The following is a 27128-nucleotide window of genomic DNA, read 5'->3' on the forward strand; positions in this document are numbered from 1 at the left end:
ACCACCTATCGGTTAAAGTTTTTGCTTGACGTTTTAATGCTAAAAATTGATAACCGTTCGAGGGTGAATAACCCGAAGCGTATTATCATTTGGATGATAAATGACTGTGGGTGTTCGTAATTCTTTCAAGTTTTGAGGATTTTATGTAACATTGCTATGCACGTTGACAATATAACATAACGTACCCGTGCTTCCGTGAGGAAAGTCTCCATTGAAATGCCAATTAAATGAACGATAATGAGAACGCTTCGGTTACTTCGATAGCATCGGACTATCTGGATTACACCAACCGCAAGAACTCCCAATCCCATTATTCCAATCGTAAAAATAAGATAATATTCACCGGATATGTCATGTCACTTATTTTTACCCCAGTTTTAAATAGAATTCCCCAACAAACCGTGAAAATTGTTCGTTCACGGCAAGACCGAATGTCTCTTGTATCAGAGTGACGATCAGGATTGCCTGCGGTCGGCATGGGCCAGGTACCGCTAGACCAAAAGTAGAAAAGTACCGATTGGTTCTCCTGCGAAGACTTTCCTCGCGGAAGCACGGCGCGCGTAAAACATAACGTTACATCATAAGGCCGCGTATAATGGCGGAATAATTCTCAGCCTAATGTAAACTGGAATAATGAAATTACGCTTTTGTTCAAAATGAAAGCAAAGAAGCAAGGACACCGGTATCGGCAATACCAACAAAGAATTAAGAAACTTTAGCACCTGCGAAACACATTTTTTTTTTTTTCTCTTCAAATTCTTCTCCTATATTAATATTGCACGCGAAGTATAATGCATATATGATAATACGAACGTACACCGAGACATCGTTCGGAATCGTCACTCGCGACAAGGGAGATCGATCGTCTTAGCGTATGATACATGCGGTTGATTGCAATGCTTGTAACGTTATTTTAAATTAATCGAATACCCTCGCCGAATTTGGCTGTCCTAATAGCGATATTCTGATCACATTTTCGGGCGATTGAATTCTACAGGTATGAAACACCGACGTGTCGCGTGCCCAGAAAATATGCGAAGATTGCGAAAAAAAAAAAAAATAATTTGAATTATTGGTTCGTGACTAATTTCCGCGCAATGTTTTACTTTGCACGTATACTACACATACTTGCACGATAATTAATCGTGGCTCTTGCAGGATATTTTTTCCATTCTCGTCACACACGTGTACAGGATGGAGTATCGATTTGCGAAAGTGGAGAAAAAAAAAATCGTTTTTCTCCAATAACGTCTGCATACGCGTACGTCAAGATAAATCGTACGTGAAAAAGAAGACGAGAGATAATTAATGCATCGCAGGCTGAACTCATGCAGTTTAGTATGTATATATATTCATAGTTTTTGGGATTCGATGTGCAAAAGAATCGCGATGTAGCTATGAATTGGAAAAATAGATCAGGGCGAAGGAATTTTATTATTTGAAATTTTTTTTCTTCAATTTGACCCGTATAATACCTTTTCGCGCCTGCAGGTAACGCGAATACCTGAAAGCACGTCGAGCTTGGGGGGTTCGGCAAAAGCGCAAAGATCGGTGGGTTGAGTCAGCGGGCAGCCGCAAAGCTGCAGCACACACATTGAAAGATAAACGGACGGAAGAAAAAAAAAAAAGAGGTTCTTCGGGTAACTACAGAGAAGTTCACACCACTGCACGAGACCAAGGCGATACGGTAGTAAGTGGTATGCTCGTTGAGTGTTATAAGTTTTTCATTTGTTTGGTGACGCAGATACACGCAACGGATCTCGACTTTATATCCAAGCAACACGGCTTACCAGCCTCATTTGTACGCACCCTTCTCAACGCGCGAAGAGGAAGGAGCATTTCGCGAGAAGAATCACATCGCGCGTTGTTAAAATAATTTCATAGAAGACGTGTAAATCAATTGTTAGCTGAGCGAGTCGAATTCGTATCCGAAATGAATTACTATTTTATTTCATTGAATTAATTAATCTCTGATAACATTAGTATCGCAAGCTTGAACATAAGTTGACTGATTTGTTCAATTATTATTTATCACTATTAATATTGTTTTCATGTAAATAAGCGAGATAATTGTTACGAGATTGGTGTAACAGTCGCTGACAATTGTTGGAAATAATACGAAACTGAGTACCAAACGAGACTGGGGTACTTCTTTGTCCTGCACCCCGACATCCGATATCGTGAAAGTGTGTTTCGTAGAGCCGTTGATTTTTGCGAAAAATTGGATGAATACAAAAATTTTCAAATTGCGGTTCTCGCCGTCACCTACTACCACTGTACAGTGCTACAGAAAATAGATGAATCGGTGAGTGTAGTTTACCATTAATATTTGAACCTACTTTCAAACTTCGTTGTTTCAGGTCCATAGGATCATAAATTCAAAGCCAAGGCTCCATTTATGGCCGTTATCCTGTCGCCAGTCATCGTACAACTGCTTGTTTTTTTTTTTTTTTTTTTCTTATAAAATTCATTATCATTGACTCGATATCCTCCTCGATCCAAAGTCTTATATATTTCCATTAATATCATATGATATGCGGTGAAGGGACGCGCGGAGATCCTTGGATCGTACATTATGTATGCGAGGAATTATTCTCATGGAATAATCCACATCTCGCAATAATTATTGCACATTCCAAGGAATATAATACGATTATCATGCGGTGTATGAAATTTTTCATTTAATATCATTGATTTGATAGTAGTTTCGGATCGGCAGCTGATATCCTCGGGATATTCGTAATCGGGAGATCGGTAGGTAGGAAAGTCTAATTTCTCTGATGCAGCTGTGCAGATGCAATTATCATGCAAATGTTTTTCACTCGATGGCAATTTATTCGAATTAATAACGTGTGATGAATTAGGCATGGCGTCAAACCGTTGTTTATATACTTTTTGAAAGTAAATACTGCACACGGTACGTGCTATCGGTAGTTATGCATTATTTGAAATTAAACTTTCCTCAAGTTTTTATCGATGTGTGATATACAATACACGTGTTGTTGATCCTGTCAGGTCATCTAATTGATATTACGTTAACCTTGTCTCTGTTGCCTTAATTGTGTAACAACTTCGACGTCACTTCATCGTGCGCGACAGACATTTAGGTACGTTGCAAGTATTTCATTCCTGTTTTTTTTTTTTTTTGCTTTTTTTTTCAATGATTATCACCTACTTAGAATGTTTGTTCATATTTTGACCGTTTGACATGATAACGTGTAATTTAAAAACGAGTACGATTATTTTAAAGATCAACTTCGTTCGGTAAGACCCGTAGATATCTGCTCTCGCGCGAGTGTTACGAATTCCGTGCAAGCTCATGGAATATTCAAATCCTCCGAATCCCCGCACGCGCGCCTTATATCTTGTCGCGTAGAATGCGAGAAAAAAAGGTAGTTTATTCCAATCATTCAGTAGTTCAATTTTCAACGTTGAATAAACTTCGTATCTGATGGTACCTGTAAAGGTGAGTTACAATATCATGTCAGGTGGTCATGTAACGTGCGTCAGACAATCTAAAATGAGAGGAGAATTTTACAACTCTGCCATGTGTGTAATCTGCGACCGCAAGCTTGACGTTAAATGAACTTCTTGTAATATTCCCGATAATAGTCATCCTTAGTTATACCGAAGAAAGAAATCGTTGCCCAATATTTCGCGGTAATAGGTAATTATATACTGTACCTTCAGACTATTGACAAAATCGGAACATTCATTCGTTTTCTGATGATGGATGATTTTTTTTCTTTTAAATGAAAAGTGAGAACTCAGCCTTCTCGCTTCGAGCAAATACAAAGTGCCGAAAATTACCTTACACCAGGTGCGCAGTAGCCGCGGTTCGCCTGGACCAGTCATATTTCTCGCATCGATTGAATGAATATTAATATTCCGTGCTTGAATTTCCATCGGAATTTCGTGAAACATGAAATGATCATGCATATATGACGTTCAAGTGAATTTTTTTTTCCAGTCTGTGATAGATTTACGATCAGTGCCAACCTTATATGCTGACGCCATGAAGAGAACAAAACAAAAAAATTCGCAACTGCCCAAAGTCAGAAAAAAAAAAGGTAGAATTCTTCTTTCAAGCCTGAGATTGAATCCGAGTTGTCAAGTCTAGACCGATTGTTAGTCTTTCTGCCTTCAGTCATTGTCCTCGATACCATTAATCCCAGTCACTCGAACAGTTTGTACAGAGCAAGTACCTATGTAGACTCGCATCATTTTATGGGTATACGTATGTAGTTACAATTAGTTGCTCAAGTTCAAGGGAGCTTGAACAGTCGGCTTAGAATTGGCGTCCGCGGTATCTAATTGACCGTGACATTAGTCGATCAGCCAAGTCCGTGTAGAACTGAAGACATTTTATATTTAAGAAGAGCTCGACCATAAGGTCACGTATCCGACGGTTATTTGTCTCGAATTTTTCACTATAATTTTCACTATTTTGGTATGTACGTACCTATGAATATGATCCTATTCTGAAAAGTTAATCAAAACGTACAATTTCAAACGTATAATACGTCAGTTTTGTAAGATTTTTTTGAATTCGCAATTTTTACCGTAAATCGTAGCTATTCGAAATTTCGACGTTTGGTGTCAATAAGTTGTCTAAGCAAAAATTTTTTGAAAAAGTGGCCCGTTTTACGCGGAATGTCCCGTGAATGTATATATTGACCGGATGAAGAATGCAAGAGAGAAAAATCATATGAAGATGCGCAAACGTGCAATGTTAAGAGACGCCATACGCTCGACATAAAATTCAAATTGCGATAACTATAATGTAGATTGATAAACTAACATTCAAACGACGAATGAAATTAAATGGGGCACGCGTCGTACATCGGCTGTCGTACGTGAAATGTGTATAACGGAAATATCATATCTCGATACTGGTTGTGATCGAGGATACCAAAAAAGAGATGAAACATTAAAAAAATGTTAGTATTGAAAATGTACAAACTACGTTATATAATGGATACGAAAGTGAACAATTGTTATTGAAAACATTCCACCGCACACATTTTGATGTACGTTCATCATCAGTTTATTTCCATCCTAACTCGTATATACTGGTTGCCGCTTTATAATTCACCATCATTTTGGAGCTTACATGATTTTTGTTTCACAGTTGTTTTATTCGTTACGTACTACATCTCTTCAATAGATCCATTAATCGATTCTAATATTTTTCGACTTATTTTCATGCCAACACAAATAAGAAGAAAAATCACGCGACTTTTTGTCTTTCAAAATTCTGGAAGGGCGTATAGGTGTATATTGGTCGCTACTGTACTTTGTATAATTGAACACGCGATATGGTTAATTTACTGAGCACTTTGTAGGTAATTGCGGTATACTTGTGATTGTGTTGAAAATATAGATGTCTTCACAAACGTCAATGCCATCTTTGACTGAAGTTTCTCTTTACTTCCGTTCTACTTAAGGTTTCCTCGAATCTTTATATCTTCTGTGTCCTTGTGATTTAGAATTTTCTCAATTCTACATGCGGCTCTCGATCCCTTCGCGACGTTATCGTACACGACATTCCGCGAGGATCTTTCAATTCTCATTAACAATGACCTTCACTCTACTCAGATTTTCGGAGAATCTTCGCGGCTTATCTGAACTCTGTGTACTCACGCGTGTACTAGTCGGATTCAAAATATCTCAATTGTTGTGGCTATGCACCGAGTATCCGCGCGATAACGATATTCGCCTACACCGAATAACCTTGATAATCAAATAACGATTCGTGCGTATAAATTCGATAGAACATCCCCCAGAAGGCATCTCAAATCAGAAGTAAAGAAAAGACGGAGTAGCAAAGCTTAACCGTTAATTTGTGCCTGGTATTGCTTGCTAAAAGGAATCCCCGCACCGCCGTATCACAGCAAATGAGGTGAATATAATTTCGTACAGTTATAACCACCGTCCATTGCTTATTCTTTATTTTGTTCTTTGTTTTTTATTCTCAAAGGTACATAACGTTATGTACGTTATATTCAAACGAACATACGCGTGCAGGTATATTATTTGAGGCATTAGATTTCTATATTTTCAAACGACCCTGTAGCCGTATCCAATGTGTTGTGTAATTCATGAGAGATGAATTTGTGTACATAGCATTTCTTTTCACGAATCGCTTTCTTTTAGCCGCGGGTAATTTTATTTCGAGGGTACCTAATTATAACAACCTCTCACAGTTCAAGGTAACTGTGTATTCGGTGTACGAAATTACATTTGAGATCGTTACGATCGAAACTCGCGTGTTCCAAAACGCGAAAGTAGACTATAAGCTTCCGTTGGTTAGAAAAGTGTTGCAGGACTACACTTGCATCGAAACGTAACCGTAGAAATTGCCAAAGGTGAACGTTATGGTGCAGTCGAGCAACTCTCGCCGAACTCATCCATTCATCCATTCACTTTGTCTACAGTACATCCGCGTTCGCGACTTTCCTCGGGGTACGTACGCTCCCACCAATCGTCGTACGTCCGACCGAATCAGTCTCTACTAGTTATCTTGTTACTTTTTTTCTTTCCGATTCTCATTTCAAATCCAAGCGAAGTTCAACGATTCGAATCGTCTTCCTGCAGCGGCCGTCGAGACTTGGAATTCAACCCTCCATCTGCAACCTTCGTGCCTCGTTTGATCGAGTCAAAAGTAAAAATCTGTGTCCTCGAAAATCTGCGAATTTTGAACTTGAAATTCCGTCGGTGCCGGGGTAAGATTCCCAGATTACAGATGCGGAGTGAGCGTATCGATTATATTGGGAACATTGCACAGATAATACCGATTTTCGTTTTAATGCGACGCAAACTGATTCTTGCCAAGAAGAATTTAAAGATTGAGTGCTGGGTGGGATTTCAGTGGTCCTCTGAGAATATTCGGCGGGGACCAGCGTTCGAGGGCAGACGAACGTGCTTGTGCAATATAATCCTCGAGTAGTTCAAAATTCGAAGAAGCTGCACAGAGGTCCGACGATCAGTTCGGACTGCAGCCGAGTACCTGATGTACCGCACAGCTCGGTTTTCAGAGTGCAATGGTAAACCAGCCGAAAAAAAAAAAAAACGCCCGCAGCTACACCATCGCGTTCTCCTGAAAGAGACTGACATACCAGAATGACCACCGGCTCGTAGTCCCTACCACCGATGTGAGAGTCTTGGCCAAGCAAAGACCAACTCAACGAACTCCGTGATTGCCCACTATATTGCCTACCGCGCAACGAAGACCGTGGTCACCGTGGTCCACAGGCTGATCCACAATCTCTCGTTGATTGCTGCCCCGATCATCGCACGACTCAACGGGACCTGCACCGCTCAAAGTCGTGTAAAACCAAAAGCTATCAAGTTTTGCTTAATTTTTATCATTTCGTTTATTCATCCTTTTTTACTTCTCTACACATTCGCGTACACAACCGTGAAATTGTTATTCAGGTTCGAAATATTATTATGCGCGTTTTGTGCTTAACCGCAGTGGTCGTGCAGACAATTCGATGAAAAAATAAAAATCAAAAATCCGAAAAAAAGAAACAATCGCTCGCAGGAGGAAAGAATGAAAACGAGAGAAATATTAAAAAAGGACAGCCAATTCGTGATCAAATCGGTTAGACATTCGGCGTGAAATCACGGTGATAATTGTATCGGTTGAAAAAGAGAACGAGACGTGCAGTATAATGTGTGAAGACGGCAATAATAGTCGTGTACCAAGATGACTTTGAGTCAATATAAAAATTTAACCAAAAGTGTTGCGATTTTCATAAATCAAACCCCCTTTCAAATCTGTCAATGATACGAATTATTATCAAGTTATTGAAACCGTAAATTTTATAAAACCAAAATGGCTGAGAACGGCTGATTATAGTTATACATAAAACATAATTTTGAAAGCATAGAATTTGAAAACTGAAACGCCCGGTGATATTTTTTGAAAGTTACATCTATGCGATAAGAACCTTACACCGAATTCATCTCAGTGCGAATGAATAAATTTTTTATTGAAAATAATGACAATACTCATAGCGATAGTAATAAAAAGTTTTTTTCTCTTCACATGGAGCGTATAACTGTTCACTCACATTTCAACAAGATAAAAAAACAAAAGAAAAAAACAGTAAATTAAATAACTATCGACAATTCAAGCCAACGTGCAAAACGCGGAATTTCGGTTTTCTTAAACATATAATTCAATTTGCATATGATTCAATAATTCGAACGTGACCTGCAGCCCGGAATACACATTTACGTAGTGTATGCTGGGATGAAATACACGAGAAACATTGCGTGCAGTAAATCCTTCGGGAAACGTTAGAAGGACAACGTCAACTCGAAAGACACACCGTTCCAATTAAGGTATACTCGTCTGCAAAGCGTATGTACCTGGCCGTACGTCTGTCCGTTCGTTGAGCGATCCCTTTTATTTTACCCGCTGCACCCGCAACAGACTTTTTCCAAAGTGAGTGTGTAATGCACCTGAATGCTAGTGAAACTCTCTCGTGTCCAACATCGAAGCTACCTTGTGTTACGTAAAGTTGGGATTGGATTGGATTTTCTCGTAGGCTTTAATAAAGCCGGTTTCAAACACGTGGAAACTCGAGTGTCCGTTAATCTTATGTAAGTAGCTAGAATTGAAAAATAAAAAATATGAAATTGAATAAAAACCATTAATAGGAAAAGGAAAATAACATCTATACATAACGCACAGGTATACAGACGATAAATTTATCCTCACGTATAGGTGTTGAGGTAAGGTATTCGTGCGAAAAAAGTAAATTGATATAACTGCAATTGATATGCTGCAGGGTATTCGAAATATGCGGAAGAAGAAAATAGAGAAAAAAATCAATTCGAATGAAAATATGTGGGTAATTGTAGCGCAGTGGTGGCGCATGGGTGTACCACTGTGTTATGCGATATGTGTATATTTGCATGTGATATTATAACGTGTTATACATATGTGTTATAACAAGTAGAACTCGAGTCTACGCTACGTACATGCTTTCTTACTATATGGATAAAATAATGAATTGATGTAAGCATGAGCGCTTTCCATTTACTCCTCGAATGTAACGCGTTCATTTTACTGGAATTGGAACGAAGAAACTAGACTGTGCGATTACTGCTATGAGCTCATCCACCATGAAAAAAACTGATTCCAAGGTTCTCCGTATTCTCGAAATTTCAGTATAACAATCGCTCTGATTTTTGATATACGAGTGTAACGTAAAACTGCGTAGAATGTTTGCAGAATTATTTTCCGTGATGCAAAATCGCACCAATTTTTCGAAGCGCAATAAGCTTCGACCATCTCGCGAAGTTCATTCGTCCGAATAAATCATTATTTGTAATTGATAAATTATCAGGTAGACAATTACATTGTCCGGATAATTATGATTGTCGGCCTAATTGACCAATAACTGAAATGATAATTGTACTTATTAATTCCGAGTAGATAATGTTTCAAAAATGAATCACGTTTCTCTCTCACGCACGATTATCCACGTACAAGTTTACTTGATCTTTTTTATCTTTTTGCCTCTCTTTTTTTCTGCTTTCGATTTTTTTGTTTTTTTTTTTCTCTTTTACTTTTAAGAAATGTTCACTCTCGTTCTATCCAACACTTTCATTCATTGCTACATTAAACAGACGAATTTAGCACCTGGGGTTTTTTTGAGTCTGGGATATCGGTAGGATCCAACAACCTCTCGCTTAAATAACATCCACGTCCAATGAATATCTGATCAAAATAAATTATCGCTTTAAATACTATTCCACATCAATCAATGACCAGCTTTACCTGTATACATATACATTAGTTATTTTTAACATTACTTTGCGTCAATTATAATGATCATTACGTTGATCGCTGCAGTTAGAAATCTGTGCAATGAAAATTCGACATTTTCGAATAAATAGTTCGTAACGGAGAGTAATTGATGATTAAATTCTTTCCATGTGTGTCATTGATCGAGTAAATGATATCTAGCTAATATAGCTTTTTTTTTTTTTTGTAAGATTAGAATAACAAAAAAAAAACAACTTGACCGTAATACTAGTACGAATTGACGCCGACCACAAACTTTGTAGTCTAGACTTTTACTAACCGTTCATCTAATCACCGTAAACCAAAATTAACATACATAATCTTCGAACGGAGGGAAAAAAAAACTGGAATCTAAAATAGCTACAGTTAGCTTATTTTCACCTAGGCGATGATCAGCTGTGTTTATATATGTATACGTGCATGTATAATGACTACGAAGATTCGATGATGAGACTTGATTTGAAAGTTGAAAATGGCGATACTTTGATATTTATTATCTTGTGCACTTGGACAGGTGACGGAAGGACAACCTGACAGTCTCGAAACCCGTTGATCTCGAATGCTGAAAGGCGTCCTTGCAATAGTTTCATGTTAGACGTACGCACGGCATTGCTTCAGAGTGGACATTGGACCACCATTGATACCGTACACGTACGATGGAGTTGGTTGTAACTTGACCGGCGAAACTACAATCACTGACACTGTTACACTTACACCTTATACCAAACTGCTGCGGGATTGTGGAAGCACGAATACCGAGCGGCTGGATATAGGCATAATGATATCGTAGTACTCTTATACGTGCTGCATCAGGATCGACGTCGTGCATGACCGTTAACGAGTTGTTAAAGGTCTTGAGCAACCAAACGGGTCTCTCCCTTAATTCATATGGTTTTGCAAACTGCAATGCAATAATTGAAAGTGACTAGACCAACACGTGAGTCGCGCGCGCGTTCTCTTGTGATACGGTAACTCGGCGGGTTTCATGTCACGTTGTAACGCTGCGAGATCATTTATCGTTATACCATAGTGTAGTCAAATTTTTGCTAGACCCTAGACATTTTCCTCTGGTACGACCTTTTTTTGTTTTTTTTTACGGAGAAATCGGCAATGAAAGAGAAGTCGTAGGGGCAGCGACCGTAATTAATCGTGAGTTTTAAGTAATGGCAATGAGCAGACTGCGCCGGAAGTCGATTGCAATAAAAAAAAAAAAAAACTAGACGCGTGAAAGCTCAAGAGCATCGCGTGGGTTAGACGGACAATTGCGACTTACATTTTATTCGCGAAAGACCGTACAAACTCGGTATAAACTTTCAAAATCAAAAGTATAATTATAGTGAGCAACCAGAACGGCCTTGACTGGTCAAGCTGATTTCATCGATGTGGGCATATATGTAATACACCTAGATTTTAAAATCGTGATACTATATGATCACACCTTCGCGTTTTAGGGTCCAAATCTGAATTATCAACGAATTTGTTTTAACAATATATTATCGAATTTAACGAAAATCCGGCGCGGTTGTTTTGGCGTTAATTCAAAATCCCCGTTGTTCATGATAATTTCCTTGTTTTACGAGCGTTACAGTATCTCTAATTTATCAGATTTGCGGCAACGTGAGTAACGCACGTTTCATCATTATACTACTCTTCACTCGAGCTACATGAACACCATAAGGCAATGTCGAAACGTTCAAGAGTAAGAAGTACGATTGGCTACCATTAAGAGTCTACCGTCTATTAAGTAGCTTGGTAATTGCAAAATATAGTATACGAGTTAAAAGTGAGAAGTATAAGGTTATCTCGTTTACACATGTACAATATAACAATTTTACAATATATTATGCAGTAGGCACCTGAAATCTTATCCCTCGCTTGACAATTGTTCTCAAAATTACACCCAACACTTTTTTTCGTCGAAGAAAAAGCTGTTTCAACTGTGGATATTAACCAATTACCAACGAGCCTTACGTTTATTATTTTGACAGAGGAAAAGTCGATTTCCTCTTGCAAAAATGATGCCTATCAAGCGCGACGCGACTATCGTAGCTTTGTCTATTATTTAAAATTTTCAACTTTCAGCTACCGCAGTATCGACCACTTTCTAACGAAAGATGTTCCTTTTTTTAATGTTTCAGATAGGACAACATGCGGAGTTGGTTGATGACTATCGAAAACGAACTGTACGTACTAATGCAAGGACTTCGAATTTCCAAAAGAACGAGCCGTTGTGACAACGTCTGGTGAAATATTTGGAAAAATTTTACATTCATCGATATAACAAAATAAAAAAATTAGGGGATCTTCATCAACATAAAAGATAGGTATAAAGTGGCCAGTAACACAAAATACCCCGCAGACAATCGGACCTGGTATTATAAAATAATCAAAACTCAATAAAAAAGTGAAGTGAAAATATCAGGTGGGTGGGCGGGAAAACGAGTTGGACTTTAATTGAAATAGGTGAACGATCGTTGAAAATTAACTCGTCAGAATGAAGTTCATCACCGCGTTGTTCGGGAGTGGATCCCCGAAGAAGATGGGCAAGCAGTATATGAAAGTTGGAAAAAATGCCCTTTTCGGAATTAAACCTAGCGGGATCAAGGAAATTTACGCGGAAAAGGGTCCGACACCTCTGAGTCTGCTTCTTTCCAGAAAGGGCAAGGTGAAGCACAGTGAGTTGTTCAAGATCAATAATAACGAATATTTATATCGCATTAACAATATCACCAAGCCTGCCGAAATCATGGTAGCTAATCCAATACCGATTTCATTCGTGTCGAACTACGTAGTTCGTAAAGAAAATTCTCTACAGATATTTGCGATACATCAGTTTTAAGAAGCTGATGACTACTTCGCCAGTTAATTTGTTGTAAAACAGAGAAAATAAAGAAAAATGAAAGCACAGTCGCACGACTGCTTTTCTTCAAAAAGTTAATAACCACTGAACCAACTTTTGAATGGTATAACACATTATTAAAATTACATAACCGCATTGTACATCTAAGCTATAATTAACAACGCGTTCGGATCTCAAATCCGCAAGATAATCGGCGCACAAAATTATCCTGTATCACAGAGTTTATGAGAATCGGTGTGATCGATGAAAAATTTGTTCAGAAATTTTATTATGAGATCAAATGAGAGTTCGTATGGAAATAATTAAGTGTTGGTTGTATCGACATTTTTTATATATTTAGTTGTTATTTTTACGATATTTTGGTAAAATTCAATGAATCATATCGAGATAATTTGAGGACAGTTGATTTATCCGTTTTTTAAACTCAATCGGTACGGGTTAGACGTGTTCATTATCAATTGAATATTTTAACGTAATAAGGTCGGGCATTAACGTGTTACATCATTCGTTGATCTTAATTATCTTCGAATGCGACTTATACGACCATACTCTCGCGTGTGCGTGCATAGGAATTTGGAACGTATACAATTTCACGGATTACGCGAGCGGCCGGAAAAATACGGCGAATATAATTGGATAAAAACCAGTAATGCATATGTACATGGATTCATTTTTTCCGCTCTCTTACGGTGGATCACGTTCAGAATTCATACGACGTTGACGACTAACTATAATATCAAAATGCCATCTTCATTGTGGCCGTGAAAGCTGACAAACCAGTCCGCAAGTACGACTTCCGGTATTCTATATACATGATGTACATACATATACCAACAATGTTGTAAAAAGTTTACGCTTTTCGACCCGAGTCACCGGAGAATTCTTTTAACATTACTCTAAATTGTCCTTACGTAAAAGAATCACAAAATTTGCAAAAAAAAAAAAAAAAAAAAAAACCATACTAATAAAAATGTTCTATGCAAACTATCATGAGTCATCCATGACTGCTGTAAAAGTCAAAACCTCGGTTCAAGCATCATACGACGTCAAAAAAGTTATTTCCTAAACATCCGCCGTCGATTAACTTTATCGATACACTTGTAAATCGGTAGCATTACCTCGTTTCTTAGATAAATTTCTGTACAATATAATATGATTACATGCATCCATACCGCGGCTGTGTAATTTCCCGAGGCGTAATGCAGGTGAATGATGCCATTACCAGTCTTTCGTTCCTTGCAGCAATTTTCTTTGCCAATCGCACTTCTAATCCCGATGCCTGTACGTCTGCATATTTGAGTTTGTAAATTTATTTGCATTGCAGAGATGCGACCTTTGCTTCATATCGTGCGTCGATAAATCCCCCTCCACCCTCTCACCCATCTGGGATACAGATTGCATGAGATTGCGTTCACACATATATTCATGTTTCGAAAATGACAAAACAAAAAATGGATAATAACAATAGCAATGATATTCTAAACGAACAATCTCTCAAGCGATCGTTTTCCGTTGCGGAGTGCGGCGACGGATAAATGCGACCACCGTCGTGACGTGAACAGGTGTATCATAACATCAGGTAGCGAAGCAAAAATACGCCAACTTTTTGCTTTACATATATACGCGATTATGGAAGGTTATGACATGTAAATGGATATGTAGGTACGGAAATTTACTCCGAAGGCGGTGATTAGATGCATGTATATATATATATAGGTGTGTCAATTACAGCCGTTCTAGATATACCAAGAACGTTCGATTTTCAGAGTTATGTAAAAATGTCAACAGGATATATCATGCATTTGTAATTATTCATTATCATGACGGACTGTATAGTCAATGAAATTAATTTGCCGATTCGTAAAAAAGAGAAGCAAGAAATGTTATCGTACGTATGGACAGCACTTGTAACCTGTACAGTGAGAAATTACAATTATTATATATACCGCCCCGTTTTTGGTGGTCATTATTCATACAGCCATCAGATTTATTGGAGTGAAAAAAATGCTTACGTAGATGTGTAACCGCCGGCGGTAATTATGATACCAAACTACTTAATAAAATAAAGCCTATTCAGTTAGAAGTTTTGAAAAATATGTAATAATCAACTGCAGGCACCAAATCAAAGCACGCGAGTAATAAATTGTTAGCGCAAATGATGATATTGATACCAATATTGGCCAAGAAACAATTTTTTCAAGGGTACTTTATATATGACGGATGTATGTGGATAACGGATGGTCGAACCCTTCAGGATTTCTCAAATGGATGGACGAAAAATCGGACTCTAGATTCAAAGCTGTGTAAAATTGCGGAGAATATTCAATATGTTCAACGTGTGTATATATATGTATATATATGTGTCTGTTGATGAAAGATGTTGAAGGTATAATCATGTGTGGTATTCACGGGGCCGGGCTACAAATATATTTGGTTGATCGAGAGAAAGCTCTACAATCTTACACCACTTTTGTTAAATAAATTTTCAAGTTCTTGTAATAATATCGACTGACCCCTCGGTTTTGAATCTTGGTTTACAACGTATGGAAAATGTCACGGCCTCGCAGTGTGGGCAATAATTTTTGTTTTTCGAGGGTAATAAATCAGCAACGTTAGGGCATACCAATATTTAATTTGCCACCGTTCAACGACGCGACGTCGAAATAGTCAATATTACAATATTTGACCTTCGAAAAATTGACTGACAAATGTTGCAACTTCGTCTCTCTGGTAAACGAACATGTATAGCCAACTCCTTTCACACTTCGGATATTTTTAAAAGTCAAACCTAAACGGAGATCAAGAAACTAGTCGACCAGTGTGCGGTACATTGATTCGAAGTGATCCCAATCGATAGCGTTAAATAATTAACGATTCATACTCGAATTCCACACAAGGTTCACTGTCCCATCTTGACCCTTTCTTTGTTTAAACGTCCAATACCAAGCGGGTGCGTATTCACGCAGTTAACTCTATTAGCATGTGTCTACAAAAAAACGTGCATGTACGGTAGTTCGAAAAAAAAAAGAAGAAAAGAAAAGAAATATACAAAGGTGATGATGAACCACGATGATTTCCCTAGAGAATGATCCCGAACCTTTCGCTTTGGAATCCTTACCTGTCGGCTGTGTACCTTCACTCTTTGGCCATACTACGCATCGCGATTATTTTTAACGCCTGCAGGCCGTGATGACCGTTATTCTGAATAAGAGTACCCGATCATACAAGCCGCAGAAGAGATTGTACTTATACGTCGAAGAAAAAAGAAAAAAAAAGAACAACATCTGTACGCAGCGATCGGACGAGTTTCTTGCCCCAAATTATTATACAGGGACTTCTCTTCTCTGCAATATGCAGCAGAAAAGAAAGCAAACTCGGGCGCCCAATCGGTGGTCGAATTCGCGGAAATCATCATTGTCTTGTACCAGCAATATTACTCGCCTCAGGTAAGGTCCCGTAGTTCAGATCAATCACTATCAATGTTGGTACCATTGTCACAACCGTCACGTTCGAATAACGTCTCTTCCGGTTCGGTGTATTCTATGATCGGGATTCGGAACAAAATTAGGCAAAGGCAAACGATCTGATTAACTTTCATTTTAGAACCGATACGATGTAGGTACGAACTTCCGAAGACAAACGAATATCGATGCGAGTGCTTGGCTTACTTGGTGAACAGAAGCGGTGAAATATGTGGGAGATAGATTATTCGCGATGTTTGCCAGGTTTTTAGACCTCAAGTAGTAGCGAATCCGGCTGATTTATTTGCTGAATTATGCTAGGATGGTTTGCGGTTTTACAATAAAATGAAGGAATCGGAATTGAGCTTTGTTACAAAGGTTATCATAACGACTTTGGACTAAGGCCCCCTCAAATTGTACCTTCTTGCAAAAGGTCATTGAAATTGAAATATTCGCGATGAATGGGCATTTTACGGGATTCCTGTGTAGCCTCGACAATCGGACGTCTCGAACCGCGATGATTAATGAGCTGTTAATGCAACAATTGATAGTAACGGTTATGTCAATTGCTATAATCGCGGTTGTTAGAGCTTAAATTGAATATTGTGATTATTAAGGTTGAAGTTATAATTCAAACACCAACGGATTACTACAATCTGACGGTAACTTTTTGCAGAAGCTATAGTAATATTGATGAACACGTTAGTGCTACCATATCTATGGTGCTTATACCATATACACCTGGTCATTATTTTCTCATCTTATTCAAGACCAGTGAGTTCAAACAAATAACTTCGTTTTTTTTTTTCTTTACGTGCGTTAAAGATTATTCAGTGGATTGAAGTCTGCTTAAGAAATTGTTGACCTATGAAGCAACGAGCAACGACTTCGCGACCCTGTAGAGTTGGTTTTCGATGGGCAATAATTCAAAATTGAGAAATCGAAATTTTTCCCTGCAACAGCATTCGTATGCCCTTGGACTTGTTTCAATAGTCTTAACGTATTCTGAATTCGTTAGGAGAAAATGGTCGAATGCTAATTGATAGCCGAATTATTTCTACCGATCAATTCTTTGGACATCCGCAGGACGACAATGGTCCGAATTCCATGCTTGAATAGATCCGTTCGTTATTCCAACAAGATCGCCCGTCGTTCTCACGGCGAATATTTCGACCCATTTCAATGAAACGAGAACGGTGAACGTAAAAATTTCTTTTACGATATTATTAAATGAATATATTTAAGGAATTGTGCCGCCTATCTTCTCAAGAATTATTACGAAACCTCACCTGACCACCTGCGGTTGTCGTTGTATGCGCGTATACGTTTTATAAACTCGAGAATAATAATATTATAGAAAAGTTACTCAGACAGTCGCGCGAACCTGGCGAGAAGCCGGCCGATCAACGTTCACGCGTAACGCAATTTTAAGATCACTTTCACTCGCAGCATTCCCCGAGATGCTGAAAGAAGGTTAGCCAGACATTGGCTGGCCACTGATCTCTGTGTGGTTATCCAAAATAGTATTTGGCCGAGGTACCTGCGGGCTTCGTTCGCCGTTGTGAGATTATATATTCACTTGCAAAATTTCGCAACTGATATAGATGTATGATACCTACGTATACGATATTTATTGAATTCATTCAATTCTTTTCTTTTTTTTTTTTTTTACCTCACCATTTTTATGACTCTGTTCGCGATACAACCTCAGCAGTCGATTGATTACCCTCTATGAGACTAATAAGTTTTTCAAATCGTAAATCGAACCGATCGATTCTTCATACCCCCCACCTTGCAGGAGGGATCCGTTATAGAATCAAGTATCGAGATCATAAAACGAAAGAGCTCCTCGTAACTCGTCGTTACGCAGCGTAAGTGACGTTCGAAGATGGTAGTTCTGGACCCTAGGTGACGTTGAATTGCCTTCATTAAAAACCGATCGTTCAGTAGCTGGTTCAATTCAACTTGAACAAGTAGAACGCGAGAAGAACTGGCGCGGCGGGGCTGCTGACTGACCCACTAACGATACCTGGACACACCAGAACTGGATTCACATTCTAATATAACAGTCTAACATGAGATCTGACTATTCACACCTAATAATTTATCACATGGTCTCCCCTGCCAAACTCCACCTCGTCGTCAGTATATTTTCTACTAAACAGACTCCACAACGGAAAACCATCATCGCATCAAAAAAGATAAATCGTAAGACTGTCCGATTTACTGTGATACAAAGTACAATGGGAATTTTTAATTTTCTAGCGATTGGTTGATTAATGTATATGATTTTTCTGGAAACTAGGCAGGTGTGCTTGTCGAAGTATTAAGTAGTTAGGTCTGAAATACATGTTGCCAATGAAATCGGGTCGAGTCGAAGCTTACTTGTTCGGCTATTCCCAATGTTCATTGCTCAGAGAAAGAATTTCCGATCTAATACGAGTAATTAAAAGAGTACGTTGTGGAGGATTGCAACATGAAACTGGCCTAGACAAGCCTAAAAGCCAGCTGATCAAGGTTGTGTCCGGTCGAATTGGGTCACATCGAAAAATGCTAACTTTTTTCATGCGTGCGATTGCGTTGATAATTATATGCAGATTATTTTATTCATCAATTACTTTTACCTCACAATATCAATCATAACTTTCCATCTCGTTTCTATTCTTGAATTGTATCATTGAAAAATAAAATAACTGCGATTTCGAAAATTATTTTTTCACCAAGCAGTACACCCGATACAATGCACTGGATAAAGATAAATATTCCATGATAAAAGTGTGCGTCGAGAAAAAAAATTGACACCGCGGCTCAATGAACGACTTTGGCTAGAGAAAATTACTTCTACAACTATTACATAAGGTCCAGTTTTTTTTAACGAATTTTGCCAATACATACGTACGTATTGGCATGTGTAAGCAGGTGAATGCTCGTCGACTTATTTCGCCAAAAAAAAAACATGACGCAATGGTACGACCGATATTTATACCCACGAAAAAACACTCCACATAAACGTTTCAGTTTTTCTGGTTTTTTTTTTTTTCTCAACTTTGATTCAATTCATCTTACACTTTCGTATATGTGCGACGGCCGGTATCCGAAAACTCGTCGTTGTGATCCTGGTTCTTGCATCACCCACGATGACAATTTAAACGATTTTTTGCTTACCTGCATGTTCACTTTCAATGTTCAACTTATGCGCGTACGTCACAGCCGGCTATTGATATAACTATCCAAATATGTCTGGTTATGCGGTTTCCACGTATGTACAAGAAAACTTGACGAGTCAAGATCTACGGAAGACATTCCTTGTGTAACTCGTAACGTAATAGATTCATCACATAATCTCAGCGGTCCATCTCAGTTCAACCATACGTCCATATAGATCGCTAAGTTCTAATGTCAACTTGATATCGTTCGTTTTGTTACCCGATCGCCGTAAAAACAAGGAATCCCGGTGCGTGTGCAGCGGTAACGCGAACGTCATTACGTCCCTGTAAATTCCAAGTACGAATAGTAAAAGTGTTATTCAAGAATAATGCTACAATTATTGTGGAAAAACTAGACGATATTGAACCTGCGCAGAGATCAATGAAGTCGCAGTTATTCACCTGACGTAACGATATCGAACAAAACACTGCTCTGATTCAACAATCTCATTGATATGGTGTACCTTCAGGTGCAAATACCGCTTCGAGGCAATTTTAATTCACAATCTGCACGGATATGTACAATAGGCGAACGGGATGTCTTTCGTGTTTTTACACAGGAGTTAATTATGTAACCGTTAAAATATCATAAGAGAAGAGAGGAGTCACATCGTTGAAAAAACCTCAAACTAAACCAGTTTGTATTCACGACATTGCAGTTGATACACAAAGAAGCGGAATACAGCTTCCGTGTGTTCGAACCATTGGGACAGGAAGAAATTTAAAAAAAGATGTTACTGCCCCACAAATTACGAACGTTCCAGCTTTTCATCGATAACAAATGCAAATTTTCAACCTGAATCGTATTGACATTGAATCCTCGCAGAGTCGATGAACTACGTAGGCGAGACGTCTTCACCAAAGGATGATTGATGATTGTGGCCCTGTACGAACAAAAAAGGAATTTTACCATTACCTAGGACACAACTAATTCGTGAGGCTGACGGGTTCAAAGAGCTGAAATGTATTATGGAACGAGTCTCTGCTGTCATCGATCCACAAAAGGCATTTCTTACATAGCGACGAAAGAATATCCTCCTACAGAAGGCCATTGGAGATGCTCTGACCGCTTTTGAATAGCGGTTCGCAGTTTTTGTGAAATGATGCTTTCGATTTCTGTGAAACATTTCCAATACAAAGAAATTCACTTTCTCAGGATGATTGTGGGAAAAAAAAAATGGATAATCCAGTGACACGAACAAACTGCGAATCACTTTCACGAAACGGTTGGAGAATGGGCGAAAAAACCTAGGGTGAAGGCCGAAGTAAGCAGGATTGAAAGCGGTGCGCATGTGACCGAGATAGTAAAGAATTTCACTGGTAGCTCGCCGCACGTTTGCTGAAACTGGTGTTTAAGAATGATCCATCTCCATGGACCCGACGAGTCGACGTTGAGATTTCAGAGTCGGGTTGATTGCACCGCTATAAATACAGCCTTGGACGAAATCTGACCGTTGCACCTTTCGGTCGGTATGGAAATGTACACGCGTAGACGACTGCACGTCGATTATCGTGTTTGGCGAAAAACAGCCCAAGAACAAAATTATCTTCCGGCAGGGACCCGAGTTTGATTAAATTGAAATACAATCGCCCGCGGTAATTAAGACTATCGCGTAATTTATACGACTCTATTAAAACGCGCGCATGATCGTTAATACAATTCGTACTTTATGCCTCTGCGTACGTATATACCTATATAATATATAATTCTTATGTATAAACCAACTAAAAACTTTGCTCATACTTTCACTTTCAACGGGCGTCAATTTGCGACTATACAGTATGTGTATGAACACAGTAATTAGTACGTGCATCCCTTTGGCAATGTTCGAAACTCCGGGATCTTGCGACGACTACATAATATTTATCACATAGTTCCTATATATACTTATAAATACCGCAATGAAATATACACAACTAAGATCAGTTTGGAAATTTAGCCAGAGATCAAGTCCCGCGGCATATTACTCGCCTGGACACACGCAATGTTCGAAACGGAAGAATGATGGAATTATGGAATGCAATCCCGACGTAAAAAATTTTTTCCACGCCAATTACTCAATTCTACATACTCTTACGTTCTGTGTGAAATCGAGCGATGAGTTGGCATGAAAAGAGTTGCTCTTCGTTCGTTCAATGTTGACATACATTATATAGTCGATGCAAAAACTCGAGACTCGTGAAGTAGATACTGTAACTTTCCTGCAAAATGATTGAGAAAAAAAAAAAAAAAAAAAAAAATGACAAAAAAGGAGATTGTAAAGGTAATCGAGTCCTACCGACACGTATGGGTGCGTTGCAGGGATGAAAGTCTTGCGATCAACGGTTGAACGGCCAGACTCAAGGAAAACGGGGCGAGTACAGAAAATGATCTCTAAGTAATTGAAGCCATTCCCGAATCCTATTTATAATAAACGAGACATCGACATCGTCCGCAAGCACGTCCACCGTCGGTCGTCTCATGAATTCCGTCCGTTTCACGAACGGACATTTTTTTTTCCAGTCGAATGTATAAGATAATCTGAGCTTGTGAGCTACGAAAGTCGCGGGGTTTTAACCATCCATTACTCTGCATCGCAATTAATAGTATATCTTTCTGCGAAACCCCCGGCACATTAAAAGGCCCTTAACCACGGAGACCGTACTTGAAATAGTCCTTGACGAAGAAAAAAATTTAAAAACGATTAAAAAAAAACTGTGGAATGAAAAGCGGACATGTGCATGTTACATGTATACATATACACGTACGTGTACACGCGCGAGTGCTTATATCAGTAATTGTCCGTGCGACGTAAAAATCAAGGCATTAATCTGTAGTTGGGTATTTCCAGCGTTATGCTCGTACGCGAAGGATACATTCAACTGCCAAGCTGAAAAGCAGCGAGGAAGAAAAAAAAAATTTTTGTAACAAACATCAGTGAACAGAAATAATGAACCAGTATACGTGCCTCCGTGGCCTTCGATCGACAACCATCGGGCGGAATGCGAGTTTGCGAAAAAATTTCTTCGATGCAGAGCCTCGGCAAATCTGCTGGACAAGACGCTCACGTTATATGCGAACAGGTGTATTCGCTTCAGTTTTTTTACTGGAACAAAAAGCGTACTTTTTCAACAACTACTGTCATCTGAATTTCGGAAATTTTTAGTTTGAGAGAGCGGTGAATTTTTCGGGAGATTCGATTACAGTCGTAATATTTTATCATGATATGGAGGATTTTTATACACAACTGTGGTTAGCCGTACAGACGTTAGAATCCTGGTAAATAATGCCATTTCGAAATTGTGAGAAATCACATGTGTACAAAACGTGAATACCATTTGTATTCCATTGTACATTTCGTAAATGAACAAAAGTTGCAAATGTTTCCTTACGTGAAATGTGGTAGATAATTGGCTAGTCGAGGACTGAGTTTGTTGCGTGCTTTTTTACAATGTTCTGTAATATCGTCGTCCAGTTTGTTTCATATTAGTTGCACGCATTTTGCAAATTTACTTCAGACGGTTATACTGTGCAATGCAGTTTTTTAAAGTAAATGCTGCACGTAACGGCAGCGAATTCACGTTGTCCGCATTAGAGTTCACGAATCGATGAATGCTGTCTTTGTTTTTAAATGAAAAGAACAATCACTTTTTATCAATTTCTTCTTCTTTCTTTATTTTTTTTTTTTGTTTCATTCCTTTACAATTCTTCTTCAATTTTATTTGACTCGCACGACTAAGTGTGTAATTATATAGTGTCGGGATCTATCGATACTCGATATCCAATGTAAATTGTGAAATGATCCGAACGTCCTTGCTCATTCATTAGCTCTTCATCTTTTTCATGGTCATCTACATATGTAGATGGAAACCTGTGTAAGAGATGAGCAAAGATTTGAAGTTATGGAGCAGCGTATTAATAATTCAAACCACAGCCAATATATTTCGGCATAATGATCAATGAGTTCTAAGATATTCTTGCGATGATCCGTCTGATCAAAGATGAAGGATTTCAGAGTATAGAGAAGTACCTAGTGGTAAATCGATAAAAAGGTTCTTCCTTATTGTTCGTCAGTCAGAATCAAGGTAAACGAATTTTATTAATTAAAAAAACGCAATTAATGTATAATCATTCTAACTTTAGTTCTATTATTCCGTAACTTCCATTGAGTTTGATTGGCTACCCATCAGAATATATCTGTTACTTTTTAGCTTTTTTTTTCTATCTGGCATCACCGTGCGAAATATCATCAATTCTTTTCGCGCAATAATTTAATTGTAAAATTAATACTCTATCAATTTTGGTTGACTACTTATTTTTCGAGCCATCCATTTTTTATCCCGTCGTAATATATCGCTTCTACAGATCCGGAGGATCGGCCAATTACGATATGAAAAACGAAACAAAAAAGTCCCGGACATGTTTAAAATATACATTGCGTGTATACGCAACTGATGAAATCTCCCGCGAAAAAAAAAAAAAAAAACTCTAACCGTACAGCTCCTCGGTGATTTTAATAACCGATAATTCCGAATTTTCTTACATATACGCAATTGTAAAATTTTATTCGAGATCAAAGGTTCAAACACATCGACTGTAAATATTTATCGTAGAAAAAAAAAAAATAACATTGAAGGATATAATTTAACCGCTGACGTTACGTCGTTGTCACGATTAAATAAGTATAGGTATGCATGCTGATCTCAATGATATGTTGTCTTTCCGTCAGTGTCATTTGGATCACGGTTCAATTTTTTCTCCTTGCCTTTCATCTACCCGTACAGAGCTTGTATGAACTGTGCGAATAACGACGGTCATCATCGAGAATGGAGATTGAAAAACGCCACGCATTGTGGCTTGCGATGATCTTTTTAGAGTAACTAGTTTCGCGATCAAAACATCGCCGACTGATGTATCCGCGGCAATTACAGACACAGAAACGACGCTACGTATTGAATATAAAATACATGCCCCACGATTGTGCGCCGCATAACGATGAGTCTAATTTTATGAGTTCTTGCAACTCAATAAAATTCCACGATAATTTTTATCGTAACAATTAGTTCACGATTGATTGCCTAGCGCGATCATCACAATATTCGTTGATATCGCTTATTATGCTCACGTTGAAAACATAGCAAAATAGCAACGAGGCCTTGATCTTCTCGATTTTTAAATCCTTTTCTTTTCACCGCTTACAGGTAGGCTCGCCGTCATACTCTTCGGACTCTTCGCCCTGGCCATCGGAATAATTCTGAGCAGTATTCCATGGGTGGATTACGTACTGTTGAGGGTGAGTGGACGGACTTGGCTTTGTTTCTTTAATTTTTTCGAGTTAATTTCAAAAAAACTTCAACGTCTCGTAAATATTCGTGTGGCTAGTTAGCCGAGTACATGTACGAAATTGATCAGAAAATTTGCCCGAGTACGAAATCTAGCGATCTTAAACCTCAACTGAGAAAGGGGATTTGATTGCCTTCCGCGAATCGCTATTCAAATCACGCGCATCGACCCATGGGATTTTTACCGGCGAGCAACATAAATTACGGGGTACGAGTTCCGCTGTGCATCCACCTCGGAGCCATTTTATGGAAAAAAAACGAAAATAAAAACTCGCGTCTAATTATCATTGGAAATTGTACAAGGCGCGATTGCCGTTCTTTAGCTTTGTGAAATGATTGCCTCGCAGCAATTTCAAATCCCCATAGCAGATGAACTCATGGCGAATCTTTTATGTTCTACAGCAACTCAGGCTTTGGAACGGATCCCTGTCATTCCAGTACTGGCAAAAACCTGGAGTAGTTCGTCTAACCAAAGTTTACATCTTCAACGTCACGAATACCGACGGCTTTTTAAATTTCGGAGAAAAACCAAAAGTTGAAGAGGTCGGGCCCTTCGTTTATAAGTGAGTAAAATTTGCTTGACTTTAAATACGACGCTAAGAGAATTTATGCCGAAATTCGATAGCGATTCGTCTTTTCTTCATCCACACACATATCAGTTCAGGGATAATCACGCAAAAGTTAAAAAATAAATCTTATTACTGAATGGCGTGACGAGGCAAGGGACGTCTTTACTGTTTTGTTTCCCTCTTTACACTTTTTGCTCATTGAATCGTGTACTTTGTGATACATCGGTACGTTGTAAGCACATGCCTTATATACCTGTAGTTAAGGATATATCTTGAATAATAGCCGTTCTTCCTCGAAGAATCCGGGTCGATTTCTATACGTTTATACGTATACGTACAGATCTCTTCATGTGGTATATCAAAATATGTCATAAAAACTTTCGAGATGCGGGTAGGCTTTTTTCCTTTTTTTTTTTTAACTTTTTTTCTATCTGAACACTGATTGTCATTAGAAAACCATTTATACAACTGACGTCAGCTCGGTACCAACGAAACACGTCCCGTTATTATCAATACGTTAGCCTCATAGCCTACTTATCTCATTATGCAATGCAATTTAGCGCTTTCGACTCGTGGTTAATATAATCGCCTGTGTATCCTCAATCCATCCGCGCCCATCGGGCGAAGCACGTCCCGTTACAATCGTTCGCTCCATCGCGCCGACCACTTTTTCGGGGACCGTGAAAGGTCCGGCAAGTCTCGTTCTGAAATACTTATCTTTCGATCAGTAAAATCAGGAGAGGAAAAAATCTCCCTGACATCCTTCCGCCGAGCAACAAACTGGGAAATTGAACTTACAATTAACCTGGCCAATTCATACCTTAGTTTTATAGAGTATTTCCAAAGAACGGTACACACTAAAAAATGGAGTGCATTTTTCATTGTTTTCTTCTTTTTTTACGAAATGATTCGCCATTTCCTAATAATTTCAGATACGTCGTTGAATGGACCGATAATCAAAACTCAAACGAATCTGTATGAAAATTAAAACGAAAAAACGGTATCAAAAATCTAGGGATTTCTGAAGGGTTTTAGCCTTCAAAACGATAATGAGGGTCAGGCGCAATACTTATGCCCAAATCCATACACGGTTGTCCCTATTAAACACATAGTAACTATAATCGAGAATGGAGTAGTGAGAAACAAAAACTATTCTCTTCGCCGCACGTGGTGTACCTAGAGTGTTTGATCGGTGGAACGCATATGTCCTGTACCACTGACCTCTCGTCAGCACGTATACAAGCCTGAAATCTTACACCATTAGATGTCCACGATGATCCTCCTTTTGAGGTAACAAAATACGTCAACATCCCGTTTCCCAGGTCATGATAGTTACGTGTACATAGGTACTTGTTACTTTATACCGTGAACCTTACACAGTGTCAGGCTTACGGGTCGTACGTTCAAGTTTTCTATGCTCGAGCCGAATCGTGAATGCTAGTAAGAGGAGCTCGAACAGAGGATAACCAATCATAATTTTCCATGGAGGTTCGCATAGCCAACCATACGGATAATGTGTGTAATCTGCGGCTTCACCCGTAGGTTGGGCATCGGTGAATGTGGCACGGTGGTATAAGGTCCCGTTGTGTGACGTGCTATACGCAGCAGTGAACCGAGTCACACGGAGCGTAGACAGTGCGGAACTTGAAAAATTATATATACATGTATATTTACACCGCGTTAAACAGGTATTTGGGTCAGGTTCAAAAGGTTTTAAAAGTAAATGCTCTCGGGGAGTAGTCAACTTTCGTAGGATGCACCACACATATACGAATCAACGATCAACGAATAACATCACCCGCAGGCGAAATTCTAACACATCGATAAAAACAAATTAATAACAGTTGTAAAACGAGCGAGTTAGTATCCAAAGGCAGATCGGTATCG

At 38.7% G+C, this 27128-nt stretch overlaps 1 protein-coding gene across 2 annotated transcripts in view; it reads left to right on the top strand.

Annotated features, from left to right (window-relative positions):
- The first annotated feature begins 1793 nt into the window (after positions 1-1793).
- Positions 1794-27128, top strand: part of LOC105691380 (scavenger receptor class B member 1) — a 38916-nt gene continuing 13581 nt past the window's right edge. Inside the window, exons 1-4 of one of the 2 annotated variants that reach the window (XM_012409815.3) lie at positions 1794-2305; positions 11962-12498; positions 24532-24623; positions 25075-25235. In XM_012409815.3, coding sequence (XP_012265238.2) covers positions 12318-12498; positions 24532-24623; positions 25075-25235 — 434 coding nt within the window. In that variant the 5' untranslated portion in view covers positions 1794-2305; positions 11962-12317. Of the gene's footprint in view, positions 2306-7208; positions 8614-11961; positions 12499-24531; positions 24624-25074; positions 25236-27128 lie in introns of those variants that run through there. The other variant, XM_012409816.3, reaches the window with a different exon arrangement.

This window comes from Athalia rosae, chromosome 1 (assembly GCF_917208135.1).
Source record: "Athalia rosae chromosome 1, iyAthRosa1.1, whole genome shotgun sequence".
Taxonomy (NCBI): Eukaryota; Metazoa; Arthropoda; class Insecta; order Hymenoptera; family Athaliidae; genus Athalia; species Athalia rosae.